Genomic DNA, 13,249 nt, shown 5'->3' on the forward strand with positions numbered 1-13,249 from the left:
GCTGACTTCCATTCACACATGTACACTCTGGATTTGTTCTCTGTGATCCAAAACAACAGCTGACACACCTCATCCTTCTCTTGAAGATGTAAGAGAACTGACGTTAAGGCACAGGGAGATGAGCCTGTCAGATCCATGCATGGCTAGCCTACAGCTGGCCTCTTCTAATACCAAAGTCAGGTTCATGTCTAGGAACCATTAGTGCTGCTGTCCAGGCTGCAAAGTAGGTGCCAGTGCCAGCTCTAGGAAAGCAAGTATCTGCTATTGGCAAAGACAGGATGCATGAAAAGGCTACAGGAGAAGGTAGGGAGCTTCTTTCATGGCTCTTAATCACCTTTATCATGGTTCAGTAAAGCTGTATTCACAGTTGATCAGAGTCCAAGTCTTGCTGTCCATTTATCCAAATCACAGCTTATTTTTAAGGAATGTGCAGAGAGGGAAGAGAAAAGAAGTAGCATACTTAATTTTTTGAATGTTATTATGACCTTTCTGCAGTCCTCAGGAAAAGGAAAGATGGGCATGGTCAACCTTTGTTCCACAGGGTTACTTTCATTGCAAAAACACTGGTGCATTTTTGCCTGTTTTCAGTCTATGTTTCACCGAGCACAGAAAGGATAGTATTTGAGTCATCAAGTCACACACTTGGAGGTTAGAAAGGATAACCAGCCAGGTCATCTGTGTAGACATAATGCAGCTTTTCTTGTATGTCTGCATCATGAGCTAGCATCATGAGCTAGCCTCTAATTACTACATTTTCCACAGGCAATTACCTCACTCACTGTGGAGGTTAAGACTGAGCTGCAGGGTGGGTTGGTGGCGGGGGGGAGGGACATGTCTCAGCACTCTGTAAGGAAGGAAGCTGTTTGCCATAGGAAGCCTTGCTCATTCAGCAATGTAATTCAAAAGAAGAGTCACAAACAAAGCAGTGCCCTACAGGAAGAAGAAAGTTGATGGTGTAGTTAGAGGAAGACTGGTAAAAACCTGTCTTCTACTCTAGATTCTTCCTAATGATGCTGGCAAGTCTCTAGCACCAAGATTTTGGCATGCAGTTCTTCATGTTCCTCAATCTCTGGCTGTCCAGTGCAGCACACGCAGGGCTTCGCTCCTGCAGTGCTAACCAGTCCCAGTGCAGTACAAATCAGGGAACTCTCCTGGTTCTGTCCAGAGGCTTGTTTGGTGGTATGAACACAGGGGCCTTCACAGCCACAACGTCCTTTGTGTTCATCCTGGCTCTTGCCTGTGGTGTTTGGGAAGCTGCTCTGCCTAACTGGCTACTCAGCCCTTCTGTGTGTAAGATAAGATACTCAATTTCTTTACCAGGTCAAGGAGGGGCAGAGGAGAGGGGGAGTTAAGTTATCAGTTTAGCTCTTTCAAATTCTCATAAAATGTTAAGGAGCTTGTTTTTCACACTTTTCTCTATCTCAGTAGGGACACTAATGGCACTTAAATTTATTACACTATGGCCTCAGCCTTCTTATACCACAAATACCCACTTCTACCCTGCAGGATGATTGTGAAGGTAAATCCTGAAGTATGTCTCATATACTGATAATCCAGAGAACATCGGGACAAGGCCAGGAAAGAAGGCAGTGAAGGAGGAGAATTTTTAAAAAAGTATGTAGACCAGCTGTGTCAGATCTTCATCCTCACCCATTCCATGCATTTTACCTGCCTTGCTTGCTATGAAAAAAGACAAGTCAGAAATTAGGAAACTAAAGATTGCACCATAACACACGTTCACAGTGGGGCTGGATAAAGGCACCACTGTCAACCTGGGAACTCCTACCTTCACTTTGCAAACAAAATAGCTTTGCAGAAGGCATGCATACATTTTCATGCAGATTCAGGGAAGGAGGACGAGTAGGAACAGAGATATTAACATACTTGTATGTTAATAAGAACAAAGATACTGCAACAAACTCAACATCTGTTTGAAGCCTTAGTATTTTCTGATCTCATGGTATTAAAATTAGAATATGCTAATTTTATTAAGCTACATTGCTCTTTGGCATAATCAAGGCAGTTTTATTTGCTAGCTATTATTTGTGAAATGCAATGTATTATGCCAAGTTCAATATCTAAAATAACATTTAAAACACAAAAGTTTTCCCAGGACAAATACTGCAAAATCTCATCGCCTATGTGCATGTCTGTCAGTGTCTCTCTCAACTTTGGAGTCCATTCTCTAATTCAGTCAGAGTTGACTGCAGGGTCAGTCCAACAACTTGTTTGAGATTCAGTCCCCCATCGTAGGCTTCCAGTTTCTCTGACTCTTTCATGCTCTGAAGGGTAATTTTCTCTCCATCCAAAAGACTGAAAAAACAAGAGTTGCTGGCTATTTCTTCCTACCCATCCACAGACCAGCAGCAGACTCTTCCCCAGTCATCACCGACTAGGAGCTTGGAGGAATTTCTTGAGAAAGAAAGAAAAAGAAGAGAAAAACATTTAAGAACAAGATGCAAAAAGGATCATTTTCCTGTATGTCTAGCAATTAGGAGGATGCAACATTCAGGGGACAGGTTATCTTTAATGTTAAATTTGAAGAACAATGATACAGAGTAGACAAAGATTCATACTTCAAAGACTGAACTTAGAATCAGATCCAAACTTTTCTGGAGTTCAGCAGGTTATCTGTGGACAATCTAGCCAGATCAGGAGCTCTTACGCTTTATTGATCCTGAGAATTCACAAACATTAATTAAATCTGCTGGCTAGGTTCAGAATTTGGACTTGTTAGCACATAATGTCATGGGTTCGGCCACTGAAATCTCTGCTGCATGCAGTGCCATCAACACTAATGAAACTAAGCCTCCCTGCCAAACTTTCCCACTTTCAATGCCTATAAGCATCACACTCAAAGTGCTCTAAATCTAAGCATGCAGAATACAGGAAGCATTTTAGCAACTATCAAAATGCCAACACTTTTGGAGAGAAAGACAGCAACTGTTTTAACAGTACGTTGTAACATCCTGGGGTAGGAGATAACTACAAGTATTACAGCCAGATGAAACTGCAGGCGGGGGATTGAGTAAACTAAAGTATTGCTGTCTGTGCAAACTAAGTCAAGTTTAACAACAAAGTTGTCCTTTGGCCAAAAACTTCCTGGTTACCTTTTAAGGGGATAGCAGCTCCGGCAGCTCCTAGGATAGCGGTTTTTTCTGTGCTGCAGAGAGAGCGTAGCAGCTGCTGATCTCTACAACTATTCTGGCCGAAAGCTGCCGTTTCTCCTGGGTTGTCTCCTACCTGACCGCTGACTGTCCCCACACCCTTTCACTTAATGGAAGCAGCCAGGCAGGCCCCCAGAGTGACTGCATTTGGCTAAGACAGAGCGGTTCGACTGAGATTTTGGGAAAAACACCAAGAAGGAAAGAGAAAAGCGCAGAGCCCGCGGCAGCGCGGAGGCGGGCACGGGCGCGGCGCCCCCTGGCGGAGGCCGGCCCGCAGCCGCGGGGGCGGTACCTGGGCACGGCCAGCGCTGTCACCGCCGGGCTGGGCTTGCTCGGTTTTCCAGTCGAGGCAAGGCTGGGATTCAGTTCCCGACAGAGAACAAGACGCTTTCCACACTTGTTACCTGTTGCGTGGTTTAAACATAAATATTTAGAAAGCGTCTGGGGGGCGGCGTGGATGGGATTGTTATTATTTACGGTCAGCAAGTTGTTAAGTTGAGAACAAATATATTTAATCTCAGCCTGTGCTGTTGCAAAATAGGCCCATCCCAATTTAATTTGTGGCTATGATAGTTACATGTGCTGACGTGCGGCTGTATCAATTGTGTGCTAAATTGGATTTGTGTATTATTGCTTTCTAAATTGCATGCCTAGTTCAGCAAAATTGTTCATCAGTTTTCACTGGCTCTATGCTTAATAAGATGCCCCACAATACCTTGCTGCCAGGATATAATACAGCCCATAATTGCCTAGTAAAAAGAAATTACATAAAGCCCTGGTATTATCAACTTATCTAAATCTGCTCATAACAGAACCAATAATTAAATGCTGAGAACATTTCACATACACACACATACATATGCACTCACCTAACAACGTAACTCAATCACAGTTACTTTGGTCTTTTTAATGACTGTGTTTTGTATTAATTTTATTTTCTTTAATTCGTAGAATGAGATGTGGGAATACTTGGCCATTTAAAATAATTCTAAAGTCATCTGAATAGTTTAAGGGAGCACGTCGCTGCTTTGATTACACCTCTCAACTCTTTATTAAAAAGAGCACCGTTGCTGTATGCATCTAGGAACATGCATCCTTATGTTCACGTGTGAACAGGTGTGTGCATGCACATCACCAGATGCCTGGTCAATGCTTGTCTTCTTTTATGATCCTCTCTGAAAAAGGCACAAACAGGAGTATTCTGCTGCACTCCCATGGGCAGCTTTTAAGTCCTAGTTTGGAGAGCTGCTTAAGATATACATTTTAAAACCAGCTAAAATCTCAGTTTGCCCAGAGACATTCCTATGCAATTATACCCGAGTAAATCAGACATGGAAATGAATGCCACAGGAAGTTACGGGTAGAATTTAAGAAATCCTTAAAACAAATTGGATGTTTGTACATGTAAAAAGAATCTGCAAAATGACTACATAGTACTACAAGGATTTTGGAAGGAATGTGAAGTCTTTTGCTTTGATTTACAGCAATCTGACTGGAGACCACAATGAAACAAAATGTGCAGCTACCACAGCCAGACTATTTCACATCTGGCATCTCTGGTGTTCTTGCACCTTCCCTAGAAGCATCTGGCTCTAGGTACTCTCAGAGACATGACAAAAGGTTGGATGGGCATCTGGTTTGACATTTGCAATATACCTCTGTATGTATAAATATTTTCACATAGCAATCTAAGTAATGTAGATGCCAAGTTACATGAACAGCACTTCTGAAAGTCTCAGCGGTAATGCCCAATTACTACTGTATAATATCTTTTTATGCAGATGTTACATCTATAGCTCTAGATTTATGCAAATTGTGTGCCTAAAATTGAAGTAATAGAGAATGTCTGTAATGAGGATCACAGCAAATAAGTGGTGTAAATTATACATACCAACACCACAATTCCTGTCTCTTATAAAATGTGCTGCAAAGAGAAGCAAAGCTGTGCTATTTAGGATGTGCCTTTAAAGCTCCCTGGCAGGCTTCAGCCTGTATTTGTTAGAACAGAGAAGTGAGCTTCAGTTGGTTTTAATACCAGTCAGCACCGCAGCCCCATCATCTTATTAACCTCGGCTCTGAGACAGCCTTGAACAAACAGCTCCATGCACTAGGGGCTGCTGCTGGCCTCCTCCCAGCTTGAAGGGCCTCTGACCCCATTTAAGGTGGCAAAGGCAACAAACTTCCCCGTTCCATCCTAGGGCAGGAGCTGGCACTGCCCGATCTGACATTATGCCAGGATACTTTAGTACAGGCCATAAGCAGAGGTGCCAAGGGAATGGGCTTTCTGGAGCCAGGATAGTTCATTAGTTTCACAGGTTTATGCAGAAAGGCAGTCTACCAAGCTTGACAGAGCCTATGAAGAAGCTTTTGGCTTCCTCCAGGCAGGATGTACCCTTGAGACTGGTGGCTCAGGGCTGCTCTCTGTCTCTAAGGTAGGGCAGTGGCTACCCACTACTTCTGCCACTGGTTACAGTAACACTGCACCAGTTACCTGCACCAGCTCCCCTTCACACCACGGTGCTCACACACCCTCTTCTTCCTCACAACCAAACAAGGTCTGCAGCACACAGTCACACTGCGGTTCACAGCCCACCCTGTGGTCATACCTGTGTCACCTGGCTCTTCCATTGTGCCTCTCTGCAGTCTCAGTCCAGCAGCTTGGCCTGGGGTATTGGAGTATTCGGTCTTCCACAGCTGTGCCAGTAAGGAGGTAAAAATGGAAAAAGCATGGATTGTAACAATGCAACAAGAGAGATGTGGCTGTCTGCTTCTCAGCAAGGGGTGGAAATTGGACTTCTAACATCAAAATAGGATTTCGCAGTCGTCTTTCCCTCTGCCACTGTGCTGCAGGGCGTCACGCTGGAGAAATGTATACAGAGAGCTCATGGGGTTGTGGGTCTGACACACTAATGAGGATCCCAGTAATGCAGGAAGTTCTCCCACCAGACTGGAGGAGGAACCAGCAGTGAATTCCTGCTCCTTAGAAACTATGACTTAAACTGAGCTATGAACCAACTCTCAGAAACGACACTCAAACATATTTCCAATAGGCAATATAATTTTTGCTTTCAAAACCACACCAGAATGAAAAGCACATTTTCAAAACTCTTCCTCAATGGTAAAGACTCCTCCACTTGGCAGGATAAAAGTTGATAGGAAGCAAACATTTTACTCTGATTTTCAGCTTCTGCCTTGTGCTGCCCTGTTAAGAAAGTGGCATGGGCTTTTAGTAGCTCTGTCTGTCCATTTAGGATGTAAAATTTTGCCTCTGGTCTACAATGAATCAGGATTCCCTTTCCTCTCCCCCATCTACCTACCCTCACCACTCCATCTGTGCTTCCTGTGATGATGATGCTGCGTGTGTCCCAGTCCATTACTTCAGCAAAGCAGCAGCAAACAATACGGCTTTCAGGGCTGCAGGTGGTGTTAATGCTTGCAAGAAGCTGGCCATTGACTGTCCACAGATATAGGTAAGATCCAGCACAAGAGATAATAGCACCCTGTAACAAAGCAAGAGGCAATGTTTCAAGATCCTACACTCATCCTCCTCACAGCTCTTAAGTACTGATTATAAATTACAGAGCTGCTTTGACTTAAATTCTGACCTTTGTTTTGCTTCTGGGCAGATGATTTAAACCAGAGAGAGTAAAAAACAAAAAGACATTTTTTTCTCATGAAAAATTCTGACATTTTTACATCATAGAAACCCAAAACAACTGTCTCAGATTTAGCAAGATGTCCTGGTTTCAGCTGGGATAGAGTTAATTTTCTTCCTAGTAGCTGGCATAGTGCTGTGTTTTGGATTTAGTAGGAGAAGAATGCTGGTAACACACTGATGTTTCAGTTGTTGCTAAGTACTGCTTATACCAGTCAAGGACTTTTCAGCTTCCCATGCTCTGCCAGGTGCACAAGAAACTGGGAGGGGGCACAGCCAGGACAGCTGACCCAAACTGCCCAAAGGGCTATTCCATACCATGTGACATCATGCTCAGTATATAAACTGGGGGGGGGGGGGGGGGGGGGGGATTGGCTGGGGGGCTGCGATCGCTGCTCGGGAACTGTCTGGGTATCATCAGCAGGTGGTGAGCAATTGCATTGTGCATTACTTGTTTTGTATATTCTTTTATCGTCATTATTATTATTTTCTCTTTCTCTGCTGTCCTATTAAACTGTCTTTATCTCAACCCATGGGTTTTACTTTTTTCCCCCCGATTCTCTCCCTCATTCCACCGCGGCAGGCGGGGAGGGCTGAGAGAGTGGCTGTGTGGTGCTTAGTTGCTGGCTGGGGTTAAACCACGACACAAGATAATGCAGAAACAAAGGGGATTTTGCATTTTTTAAATGAAAACATTTCTTTAAATGTTCCCTTTCTATTTTCCAGAAAATCTAGGCTTTTAGTAAAAAATCAGACTGACAGACTGACCTAGCTACTGTCAGGCACAGGGACTGTACACAGGCAAGGCATAGCACAGGTTCTGGGCCAGGACTAGGGCTCTTTTAAGTTTTACAAGCAAGCGTTCTCTTAAAGAAGGACATGGCGTTCACCTGCTTAGCTGTGAAGCCTTTGGTGATTTCACAATCCTCCTCTGCCCCTCACAGGGAGCTTAATGTCATCGCATTTTTAGACTGCGTTTTCTGTTTGACCAATGACCAGCTCAGCATTCAGCGAGCTGCACTTCTGATGCAGAGAACACCCTTTGCAACTGAACCTCTCCTCTCCCTTCCATGCAGGTGTGTAGTCTTACCACAGACTGCATGTGAGGAGCAGACACACAAGTAATCCCTTTAGGGGCAAGAAACACACAGAACCAAGAGCCAATGCTGCAATTATAAATGATCTTATCAAAAGCGCATTTTGATCAAGTTACTAATTGAAATTCCACATAACCTTTCCACCCTTGATGCCTACTACGAACCAGCTAAATAGAACACCATCAGCAAAGTCATCTGATTCTGGCAAAGGCCAGTGTGCCCTTAAATTAGCAGCATGCATCTGGTTTAAATCAACTAACACAGTGCTTCACCCCTGCCTGATTTGGGGCCAGGGCTCTACACACTGCAGGGCAGAATTCTGAAGATAAAACAAGGATAGTGCATTCGAAACAGAGTTGCCAATAATTAAAGAGATTAAATTTCAGCTGCCTTATCTGCATGAGAGTATGTAATGTCCAGGCATTTGGTAATGATCTACAGTGTTTTTTGGGTCTAGACCAGGGGTTTAAAACTAAGTGAAATCATTAGCTACAGCAAGCTTTTACAATCCTCCGTAGCTTATAGACTTTTTTGGACAGCCTTCTTATTTTGTGTCTACGTGATACAAACACTATGAGGTTTGGATCTATAAATGGAGCTTCTAGATGCTCAAGCAAATAGAAAAACCAGCAATCACATAACAAAGAGCTGCATAGCGTTCTTATTTCACAGAAAAGTATGTTGTTCAGAAATTTGTTTCCTTCAAAACTTTGCTTCAGAAAGTTCTGAATTTTCCAGGAAGAAACTTGTTACCAAACATATACTTTTGTGTCAATCAAAATATTTAATTCAGCACAATGGAAACATTTTGTTTCTATCTTCATGTTATAATATATAAATATATATATAAAATTTAAACAAAAACACATATCAGAATTAAACATCCTGTTCTGCTAATGTCAAAACCAGTTTTTTCATCCACAACATATGGACACCTTCATCTTTTTCTCCTTGAAGTTTTAGTCATACTTTCCTAAGGTTTTTCCTCTTCTAAATGAACCTTTCTGCAGACTATTGTCTGATCAGTTTAACCATTTGCACTCCAATGAGCTGGAGAACTGCTCTTGGATCAGTCACCAGACTGTTCCTGGCATAGACCATCTTGGTTTTGGACAGCTCCAGAAGAGGAGCTACCAACCAAAGAGGCTACTGTCAATGGTGGGCTGGTACATAGAAAAGAGAGGACTCCATCTTCCTGGGGTCTCAAGCCCATGGTCTGTGCCAGCCCGCCGACCCACTCATTTCTGAAAGCATGGCACTGCTTCAGCTGACTTCATAAAGGACCACCAGGGTATTCTGAACTGGCCTGCTGAAGCCACTGTCTGTTTTGTACTAACCAGGACCCCTGGGGCTGGGAGCTGGGCTGACACTGAACAGGCTACTTAGTTACCATCCTCAATTACTAACCATCAGACAGCATGGTTAGTAAAGCTCCGAGATGACTATTCTTGCACAGACTAAGTAGAGAATGTCTGCCTGGTTTCTTACTGCTACGAACTCAGTTTTGCCTCTCGGTACAAGCTCTGGTACTGGATCCAATCTTGACATTGTCTGAGCAGCTGGAATCCTGCTCTAGCATATTAACAGAGACAGAAAATACAAATGTGCAAGCAACATTTTTGGGAGGTAGAAGGTTGGAAAAAATCTTATCCAGAGCGTTTACTGTAAAAACCAATACAGAATGTTTTCCTATCAACATGCATGCAATTCTGGCCCGGCACAGACCACAACAGACTTATACCCACTGTTATCAAGAGCCCCCCACCCCCACACCTGAGAGTAGAAGGGAAAGTAAAGCCAACATTGTCACCACAAAGGTGTAAGGAAGTTGTCAGCCGAGGCGGCAGACTGAGGTCTAACATGTCTCAGCTCACATGGCTCTGCTGCCTGAATGTCAGGAGAAATTAATGAAATAATGGAGGCAATAAGGTTATGGGTGAGCCAAATCCAGGAGCTACTAGGGTAATACTTCATCCTCCATAAACTGAAAGTTGTTTAGTCCTGCTATCTACCCATCCAAAGATGCTTCTACTCAGCTACTTGGTCTAAGATGTTGCTTTTAGTGCTTGCCTCTCATCATTAAGAACACTATTAGCAATCTCTGTAGAAAGAAAAAAAAAAAAAAAAAATCAATGTATCAGACTCTCAGGATGTTTTTATGTTAGGAAGAGCACCCATTAAATTATCATGAAATGTTCATGGATACATCAGAAGAAAGATGATAAATGAAGATCTTACTGTTGAATTGTTGATGGCAACGGAACAGAGGGTTGCCTCGTGGGCAGGAAGCTGGTTTATGTACGTCAGCTTGTTCAGGTCCCAAATGATGCAGGTTCTGTCATCGGATCCACTCACGAAGATGCTGTAGGTCACAGACGCAGCAAGGCAGGTCACTGCCTGAGTGTGCCCATACAAAGCCTGGTGGAGAAAAAGCAACCAACAAACCACAGCAGAGGGTGGCTGATTTACTAGGGAACCACAGTCCAACTGTCATTTGCTTAGTAAGAACAAGCAACCTAGTAATTCTTTGGACAACTGAAAAAGGTATGAGGGGAAATACCGAAGGATCTTATAGAAGCATCCTTGTCCTCAACTCATGGTTGAGGAAAGTTGAGTCTCCAAGAGATTAAATGATTTGCCCCAAACTGCATACTAACCCAGGGCCCTTCGCAAACATTTTGGACTCTATGACAGCGCTTTATGCTCAGCAACAAAACATGATTTTTCACTTCAGTGCATGCACTTCCAAGTAAAATTTATGTTTGGAAATTACTATTTCTCAATATTTTAAAGAAAATTGAAACAAAGCTTATCAGGATGTATTTCAGTGACCTTCCCCAGTCCTTTCTTTCCTGAACAAGTACTAATATTTTTCCAGTTTTAGTTAAGAAGAAAAACAGCATTTGGGGATAATAAGCCATATATGAATTCTTTTCTCATTCATCATTATCCAACATCCTTTTTTTTTTGTTGTTGTTGTTTTATAGGCATAGACATATATAGGCATAAGGAGCACCCAGTTTAATTTAGCCTTAAATAGTTTCATAAAAAAACACTACACTTTAGGCAATTGAATAGCACAGATAGAAATCACGGATAGAAGTATACTGATGACAATTGCTTAATGCAGCATTCTGAAATGACAGCAGTATATATTTCTGCTGCATAACACCACCAATGACAGTAAAGCCTGTAGGGTAACAGGGAAAAAGTCCTTCACAGCTTCCCTAAAAAGCCTTTCAGGGCTCAATTTTTAGCTGCCTTACTGTGAAAAATCAGACCCACCAGTTTTAATGTTGGTTTTAACAGAAAATACATATTCCCTGCTGGCTTTCTCTACAGGAGATAATTTGCACATCTTCAGTGTCTCTCTCAGTTCAGCATGGAGCAGGAGAACCACATGTCCTGGATGATTTTTGCAAACACATCTCATACTCTTTTCCAGTGTGTGACTGCGAGACTGAACTCTTGCTGGCTAACGTGCTGGCACTTGCCAAGGTTACTAGGACAACAGTATTCAAACATTAATCCACTGGTGAAGAAGCTGAGCTGCAGCAGGCTACGTACTACTGAAGGTGACCTGCAACTGCAAGGGATGAATTTCAGATTCTGATTCTATGATTTATTCCATTCACAAGAATTGTTGACTAAAAATACTGGCACAAAATGGGGTCTCCAACAGTGGTTTTCAGAGTCAGAAACACTCTCAACTGAGCACAGAAAAGGAGGCTCAGCAATAGCTTTGGACTGGCTGTAGAATGGTCTCTTGACAAAGGGCTGGGCACAACCCTGTGCCTGTGCTCGAGAACTGCACAAGATCTTTGCAAAAAGGGCTGGGACAAGGCAGGTTCAAGGGCTCCAAGTTTCCTCTCTTTCCTCCAAAGCATGAAAGAAAATGTACCCACTGTGACAACATCCAAACTGCCAAGTCAAGCCAACCTAAGCTCTTGCACAAGTTTTAATAAAACCCTTTTTTTCTTTTTTTAACCCAGAAAGATCCTACCTGGCAGTGAAGTGCTCTAAATACAAACTGAATGTGGAAAAGAGGGCTAAACCTGAGCCTAGTTACAATCTCAGCTTCAATCCACCAGCGTCTCAATGCATATTCATGCAAAAACGGTCGCGTGCTTTTCGCTCTCTACCATCTTCTCATTATTGCTCTGCAAAGACTGACATGTTTTCTCTTAATGGGAAATATCCTGCACCATATCTGCAGAAAGAGCTGTGAGGCCTATCTCCAGAGTAAATTCACAGATATAAAAAGACAACCAGTCACTGCAGGAATGCTTAGTCCATGAAAACTTAAACTAAGTTTGACCATCCAACTTAACTGGCTGACATGGACACAGACACTTCACAGCTACACTTAACACCTCCCTGAGAGGTCTGTGTGGCAGACAGCACAGCTTGTCCAGATGATCCTCCCAGCCTAGTGTTTCATTTGGCCCAGAAATTCTGGGGGCTTGATTGCATGGATTGCTCTGCTCATGAACACTGAGGGAACTGGTAAATTGCATGGATCAATACCAAGGCTATTATGCTCAATCTTTAGTGTTCCACAAAACTGTGGAAGCAGCCCCTGTTACAGAGAGAAAAGTGACTTTTTCTGCTGAAATATAGTTTCTGTACTTTACTACATTCCAAACCAGAATGTGTCAGTCCCATGAGACAGCTGGTAAGTGAATAGCATCCACTTTATAGCACATCAGCTTTACTTAAGCAAAGCTCACTCTCTCAGGAAAGACGATACAATTTTTTTGTTCAGCAGAAAAAGCAGCCACCATGAAGCAGTGAATTACATGAAAGCAGCAAGTAATTCACTGGAAGACATTTAGAACCATAGTTCAAATTTACATCTATGCCAGACAGTCATCAAAAAAAGCCTCTGCTAGCAAAGAGACAGAAAAAATACAGAATTTGTCATTGCATGATCTCATGCCACTTTGTGGACTTTGGGTCATACCAGATTAATCACAGTGGAACACATCAGCAAAGCTGATTATAGATTGTTAAAGAGAAAGGCATTATATTGGAGATAAAAGACAGCCTCTTCAAACAGTTGCCTGAAACTCAAACTGACCCCCTGACTAGTATCATTTTGATGATGATGAAGATTACTGCTTATGCTTTTCTCTACTGCTATTTCTTCCATTTCTATGTCCATGTCCTGGTTTGGAATAATAACCAGCCTGATTAAAAGGTCATCACTGAAGATCTTGTCTCATATTTCTGGCTCCTTCTCAAGCAGGAAACATCATAAACCTCAGAAGAGAGACTCCTCTAAACACAGTTTCCCCCCTAATTTCAACACACAAGAATTTCAGATAAAT

At 42.7% G+C, this 13,249-nt stretch overlaps 1 protein-coding gene across 1 annotated transcript in view; it reads right to left on the minus strand.

Moving 5' to 3' along the window:
* Window positions 1-2,334: 2,334 nt before the first annotated feature.
* WDFY4 (WDFY family member 4) overlaps window positions 2,335-13,249 on the minus strand; it is a 143,520-nt gene continuing 132,605 nt past the window's right edge. The window contains exons 57-61 of the mRNA XM_075717401.1: window positions 10,158-10,337; window positions 6,485-6,667; window positions 5,774-5,861; window positions 3,460-3,571; window positions 2,335-2,412 (exon numbers count right to left, since the gene is read on the minus strand). Coding sequence (XP_075573516.1) covers window positions 2,346-2,412; window positions 3,460-3,571; window positions 5,774-5,861; window positions 6,485-6,667; window positions 10,158-10,337 — 630 coding nt within the window. The 3' untranslated portion in view covers window positions 2,335-2,345. The remainder of the gene's footprint in view (window positions 2,413-3,459; window positions 3,572-5,773; window positions 5,862-6,484; window positions 6,668-10,157; window positions 10,338-13,249) is intronic.

Source organism: Pelecanus crispus, chromosome 10 (assembly GCF_030463565.1).
Source record: "Pelecanus crispus isolate bPelCri1 chromosome 10, bPelCri1.pri, whole genome shotgun sequence".
NCBI lineage: Eukaryota > Metazoa > Chordata > Aves > Pelecaniformes > Pelecanidae > Pelecanus > Pelecanus crispus.